Here is a 7299-nt window from a genome sequence, read left to right on the forward strand (position 1 = left end):
TCTTTACACTATGAAAGTATATTCAGGTTTTGATTTATTTATTTAGGAAGAAATGACGGCTTATCTAAAGTTTGGCAATGTAGTCAGCAGTTCTGTATGCACTGTTTACATAGTTTGTATATGAATATTCACCATTTGCTAACTATTTGGCTTCTACTGGCAAAAAAAAATTCTGTAATTGTCCAGATGAATATGCTTCTCCACTTTTTTGCTTTTTTTTTTCATCTTGCTTTTAAAGCACTTCATTATTCACCAAAAACTTTGTGAAACTGTTACATTAAATTCACATGAATGCATAACTCAGTTACATCTTCTGAGAAAGCAAGGAAAATATTTTGAACTATACTGTCCTAGGCCTCAAGTTGCACAAAAGGTTATTTATATTATTTTCTAGCAAAGAAACAATGCAGCCTGTTAGCAACGACACAGTCCTACACTGATGAAAGGAATACATCAGATTATGAGATCAACTTGTACTGAACAGAAAGTTACTCAGAAGGAAAACCGTATGAAATGTTTCTTACATAACTTTGATGTGTACCCTGGTTGATATGCTCAGTAAGCCAATGCAAATCCAAACTCTTCCCCACGCTGTCTGGCCTCATAAAGTACCTGTACTTGTACTTGATCCCCCAAGTGATTCCTTGCACCCAGCACTTACTCTCACTAAGAATAATAACAGAAATTACAAGTCAGTTGTGGCTCAGGATCAGTGTTGGTATCTTGAAACGCCACTGAAGGCAGTAAAGATAGTAAAACAGAGACTGGCTTGGGAAACACAGTTGGCACTGTTTTCCACTCAAAGGCCATCTGGGACAGAGACACAGACCAAGTAAAAGCAAGTTGATTCAAAGAGATATGGTGTCTCAGAGAGCAGATAAGAGTGTCTTCTGCAGGTCTTCTATGGTTTCCTTGTCCTAAATGTTTAGGTCTAAATAGCTTTTTATTCCAAATACTTAAGAAAACATGATTTTGATAAAATCCATTATTTTTTTCACTGTGACTAACATGAGAGATGATACTGCTATTTGTACACAATACCGTATGACCTTAAATCACAAATACTAAAAAAGACTCTCTTTCTCCAGGATGAAGACACACTCATGTCTGAATTTTACTTTACTTTTTGTCTGAACTGCCAGCATAAACCCTGGTGCTGAGCTCAGATGGTGAGAAGTTCAGAATACACTCATCATCAGCAGAAAGCACTGCTGGTGCCTCAAGAGTAAAGAATCCTGGCCAGGAAAATGCTATACTTGCACAGCTGGGAGATGTAATTCCGTAATTGCAGAATCACAAAATGGCTGTGGTTGGAAGGGACCTCTGGAGGTCATCTTGGTCCAACAGCCCTGGCTGATGCAGGCCCACGTAGAGCAGGCTGCCCACACATGTCCATGCAGGATGTACATTCCCTGAACAGCCTTTGTTATCAGGACTAATGTAAACCAATCTCATGGCATTTAGTAGTGCAATCCTTTCACAGTTGAATCCTTGCATCAGAAATCATGACCGCAATCTGGGACGTCCTTGTAAGAGCTGAACTCATCTGAGCAGCAACACACTATACATGGGCTGGCAAATTCCATTTGTACCTTTCTGGCAGGTCACTAGATTGTAAGTGTTGTTTAATAGTATTGCTGTTACACAAGTACTGTCCAAAAGATAAAACGTAATCCCTTGTACAAGCAAGACTCCAGCAAATAGAAATATTCCCTAGAAAGGACACAGTGCCTTAAAAGGTGCCTTCATTTTAAGCAGTACCTTACTTCTCTGTTCAACCAGTAGTTTTTAAATGAATAAGGGTGGCATAATCTAGTTACAAATGTAGTAAGGACAAACACCTTTTAAACAGGTCAGACTGCTGTTAGAGTAAGCCAACGCTGGCAGTCTGATAGACAGAAAGGCATACAGCTTTTTTTTTCTCCTTTACAAGTTCTTCGTTTACTTACATCTTAGTTAATTTCTGTTTTATTAAAAATGCAGTTTTAAACTCTAACTTTTGAATCTCTTTCAACAAACATTCCCCAGAGTGGGAGTGGTGGTAGACAGTGTTTCTGGGAATGGAAGTGTGAGAATGTTACATAACAAATTAAAGCAAGACCTAAGTGCTCTGTGAACACAGCAGACAAATGAAAGTACTAAAGCAAAACCTCTGTGTCACAAAGGCAAATGGAAATATTGGAAAGGAACATAACGTCTAAATATTGGCAAGTTAGAGAACCTGTATTTGCTTTAGAGCCTGCAGTTGGATAAGGAAAAAAACAAGTTACTAGATTGTGCTGAATGAATTAAAAGAACATTGCTGTCATAGAAAAAAATTCAACCTTTTAGAGATATCCATTCCAAATAAGAAACCGACAAGAGGAAGAACTTTTTAAGCTTTTATAACATATCTGAGGCTTAAGAATAAAACATTCAACTGCAGAGTTTGTAGAATATGTAAGTCAAAAACAAACCCCCAAAACTTAAGTACTAGATGGGAAGACTCCCATCTAAATTTAGAAAAAGCAACCAAAATATCAGAGAATTGTCAGACCAGAAGAAAGTCTGACTGCAAGTGCTGAAGGAAAGACAAGATGAAACTAATTGGACCAGGTTACCAAACCACAACCTCTGAAAAATATGCAGGCACAAAACAAAACTGAAGAGTACAAATTCCATAAATGAAAGTGATCTTGCAAGAGGCAGCATGAAAGACTGAACAAGGCGTGGAAGAAAATGCAACCATAAATAGTACCCAGCCTATTTAGATAGCGGTATCACATTTGTAAAAAATAAAAGCATTTTGGAAAAATGACAAGATGTACCAAAAGAAGCTGCAAGATGCAATCCTCTACGCAGAGAAAGGCTACGCCACCATTCTGAACAGGGAAGATTCAGCAATAAGCTATCATCTGTGGGAACTGTTCCACGTATCAGCAAAAGGTGGAAGGTTCCCTTCAGCACAGTTGAAACCTTAATATTAAATGGATTTGAATACAGGTTCCTGATTTAATGTGCTATTACAGACAATAATTTCAAGAGTAAATTTGGTCTTGCTGAGCACAGACAGTTAATGGTCAAATTGTTAAGGGGATATTCTGCTGTGCTGCAGTACATGAAGAAGATTGAAGGTCATCCAAAATATTGAAAAGATAGTTTTGTAACTATTACAAGAAATGGAATTACTAAGTCAAGCCTATATTTGTTTGTGGAGGGTGAAAAACCTACGTATTTTTGAAAATTAGAACTTCCACTATCCAGAAATAATACCATTACATACTAATCTCTGATTAAAAACACAGTCTTAGTTGCCAAACATGATACCTGACTATGACAACGATAGATATTGGACCACAGGCTGATTGCTTTTATGTAAATATTTTTGGAGAAAAAAACCACAACAAAAACCTATGTTCAAGCTATGCACAATCCTGTGGAAAATAGTGCCACAAGAGCAAAACACACAAGAAAGTTCAGGTCATGCCTGCGGATAAGGAAGAATCCCTTGAAACACACACTAACACTGGACGAAAAGATGTTTAACAGACCTCTGAGAATTATCTAACTGACTGCGTAACCTCAGTGTTAAATACTGCCCTGCAACTTTTATAACATTAGGGGGAAATTATGATGTACAATAATTATGTATAATATGTCTTTTGTTTCAAGACTGGTATGAGTTAGTCCTCACAGTCACTGAACAGTATATGAACCTTCATATGTGAACCAGAAACCTGGACTCCTTTGGAGAGGCTCCTTTTCCATATGACATGGCCAATAAACAAGCACATAACAGAACTTCCAACTTCTTTCACAGATACAGATAAAAAAAGAGCCTCCTCGAAGACTACTGTGGAACCTTGCAGGCTCAAGGAACTCACAAAGGACTCACAAACTTAATGCAGAGAGTAAAACCCACAAATGAAGTAAGGCGGCCAACACATAAAGACCAGCTCAGAGACTAATTTGTTGATATCTCTGTTGTATTATCTGCCTGCACATAGCTCTTTTGTGAGCAGAGGCAGACTCCTAGAACAAGTTAGTTCAACATAGTCGGTCTTACTATCAGCTGCTGGTAACAAATTAGCTGCAAATTAGCTAACAATTAGGTCTGAGAAACACAGACCCCATTCCTGCTTTGGAAATGCTTTTTTCATTCATTAGTTAACCTCTCACCTTAATAAAGACTTAATATATAAAAAATACTCTTAGATGCAAGTTTTGATCCAAAGTTCTCCTTCACCACAGTTACTGAGCAAGAATTTCCTGAACATTAATTCCATTCCTCAGTCCATACACTCAAAAGCACATATACATGAGAGGGTGTTAAATGAGATTTTTTCTTTATTGATTAAGTAAGAAGGCAAAATTAAAAACTGCCAGTTCAGAAGCATTATTATCATGTGTTTTGGGACTATATTTAAGTTGGCTTTTGTTTCATTACGTTGTTCTAATTACCAAGCATTCTTAAACCAGCATACCATATACAATCAGAATGACAGAATTTATAATTAAAAAATTTGCAAGGGAAAAATCTTAAATATATTTTCGAAAGCACAAATTTCCAACAGCAGGGAACAGATGGAAGGAAATTCCACCATTTAGGTGTCACTGATGTAAAACACCACAACCTATGCAACAGGAATAAGACAAGAATTTGTGAAACAGAAATAAGGCAGAGTAGACTTGAAATAATAATTTTAGAGCGGCAGGGCAACATTAATATTTAATATTTTGAAATATCCTCCTCCAACCAAATGTGATCTTTTAGCATTGCAGGTTCACTTGCACTTGATCATAAATGCTGAGGCAAGTTTACGTTTTGGATCTGTCTTCACTTTATACATAATCTCTATAACTGAAGCCCAATTTGAATACACAATGCACAGTATGCCTACATAAAGATTTTAAATTGTTTTGAAGCACTTCATAAAAATGTAGTACTTTGGAAACTTACACAACATGCACTATTATCTCCTATTCAAACACAGTAATTTCTTCCACAATCCAATGTCAACAGTAAGCTGGTTATTAAAAATCAACCTCCTACGTACTACACCTGTAAAGAAACCCTCTCAATTTTAGTCCCTGGAAGACTATTGTACCTCTGCAAACAGTTACAGAAGAGGTTGTACAGTCTGAGCTTAGACCTTCTAGTTTGCAGTGGTTTTGATCACTAGAAAGATGGGGAGATAGTACAGGAGAAGAAAGTGCATGTCTTAAATAAGATTAAAATTGACTATTTAAAAAGGAATGGGAAATTATTCTTAATAGATCATTTTAATCTTTTCTGAGACACATTAAGCAACTACCAAAGCTATTAAACACTTGGAACTGGCTGTACTTAGATGTTGCAAACTTCTTGCAATGAACGTTTTTTAAGAAAAGGTTACATGGATATTCCTAAAGCATGGATATACTTGATTCTGCCTGAGAGGCTTAAGTTTTATCATCTCTTGAAGCTCCTTCTAGCCCTAGGTTTCTGTTATTCTGTGAACATCTGAAAATCAGGTTTTCAATGAAGGAGCTGGAGAGACATGTACCGGGGAGACGTGACATTAAGAGCTTTGGATATATGAATCAGGCGTATACTCTACCTGCTCCCACAATCAGTATCTTGGGCTCACAGCTACTGACACAGTGCAGGAGAGATCTGGAGCGGACATTGAAGTTGAGGAAAGCCACCACACAGCCCAGCTTGGCCAGTCCGAACCACACGTGGATGAAGTCTGGCTCGTTGCCCATCAGCAAGGCCACCGTGTCACCCTTCTTCAGAGCCCCGCAGTGCAGGAAGACCTGCGCTATCCTGTTACTCCTTCTGTCCACATCCCGGTAGGTGTGCACCTTCCCTTCGTAGATGAGGAACGGCTTGTGGGGCTGCTTCTCAGCCAGCTTCACGAACTTGTCCAGGACGGTGACAACCCTCCCTTGCAGCCGGTACGTCTCCACTCTCAGCCCATACATCAACACTTTCAGCAGGTATCTCAGGTCAGCCCAGAAGTAGGGGAAGAATAGTTTCTGGATGAGGTGCAAGGAGACAATCCCGGCGGCAGCGCCCGGTACCCAGGCGGGCAGCATTGGGAGTGGATAAAGGTCGTGCCAGCCACTCATTTCCCTACAGCCAGGCGGCTTGACACACGGCGCCGGGACGCGGGGAGCAGCCAGGCAGCGGGAAGAGTCTGAGGAGAAAGCCGGCAAGGGCTGAGGCTCTTCCCGCCCTCTCCCCCTCCAGAGAGGTGCGCCGCCGCCCTGGGAAGCCCGCAAGTCGGGCAGCTCCTCCCCAGCTCCCGGTCAGGCGCCAGCAGGGCAGGGGGAGCCGAGCAAGCGACGGCGACCGCCAGCCCCTCGGCCCCGCCGCCCGCCTCAGCCCCGGCACGGCCGCCGCCCGGAGCCGCCCGCCCCGCCTCAGCCCCCCGCCGCTGCGGCGGGCCCCGCACCTGCGGGAGGGCACGCCCCGGCGGGAGAGGCGAGGGCGGGCAGGGCGGGAGTTCGTGCCCTCAGCGCGCACGGCTGAAGCGAGCCCCCCTCTCCCCGGGACTCACGGGCAGCACCGAGCTGCTGGCAGGGCGGCGGCGGCGGCTTCTGCCTGAGCCGGTTGCATAAGGCGCGATCTGCTGCCTCACCCCACCCCCGACTGCGGGAGCCTGGGAGGTTGGATCCTGGGTAAGGTGGCGGCCGAGCGCAGGAAGCCTCGCCTAGGGGTGGCCTTCGCCGCGGCGGGCGGCGGCAGAGCTAGGGCTGGGGTCTGGGTCCCTGTGAGGGGCGGTGCCCCCCGCCGGGCCGGTGCCCCCCGCCGGGCTGTTCCCCCGTTACTTGTTCGGCCCCGGGAAGCCCGTTACCGCCGCCGGTCCCTGGGGCTCGGCTCCGCGCCGAGGGCTCAAGCGGGGCTCGGCGCCCAGGCCCTGTCACCGCGGGGGCCCAGGCCAGCCCGCTGCCCGCACTCACGGACCACCTGGGCCTCAGGAGCAGTTTTAGACCAAGGAGACCAGTGTTGCAACTAGCTCGGGTCTGGGAAATGCCTTCAGGAGCAGTTCAGTCCCCCTGGAAACTGGGGGCTGCGCCAAGGCTGTGGGTCAGCGTACAACGCAAAACTTGTGCTGAAGCAACACCGCGGCCAAGAAGCAGTCACACCTGGGCATGGTGTTGGTCCTGCTGCTGCTGAGGTCTGTCACGCCAGGCACTTCAACATGCTGCCATCCAAAGGCATCCACTGCCCTTGCCCTTGGTGAGATGCATAACGTGGTGTTGATGTGTTTTAGTGCAGCTGAACCTGGAGTTCCGTGGACCATGAGAAGCTGAGGTCATTTTACGAGTGAG

General features: G+C 43.9%; 1 protein-coding gene across 1 annotated transcript in view; it reads right to left on the bottom strand.

The window, feature by feature from the left end:
* The window catches only part of LOC104027674 (long-chain fatty acid transport protein 6), a 45232-nt gene extending 39139 nt beyond the window's left edge, over positions 1 to 6093 (bottom strand). The window contains exon 1 of the mRNA XM_075726199.1: positions 5580 to 6093. Coding sequence (XP_075582314.1) covers positions 5580 to 6093 — 514 coding nt within the window. The remainder of the gene's footprint in view (positions 1 to 5579) is intronic.
* Between the last annotated feature and the right edge of the window lie 1206 nt (positions 6094 to 7299).

The sequence above is a fragment of the Pelecanus crispus genome, chromosome Z (assembly GCF_030463565.1).
Source record: "Pelecanus crispus isolate bPelCri1 chromosome Z, bPelCri1.pri, whole genome shotgun sequence".
Taxonomy (NCBI): Eukaryota; Metazoa; Chordata; class Aves; order Pelecaniformes; family Pelecanidae; genus Pelecanus; species Pelecanus crispus.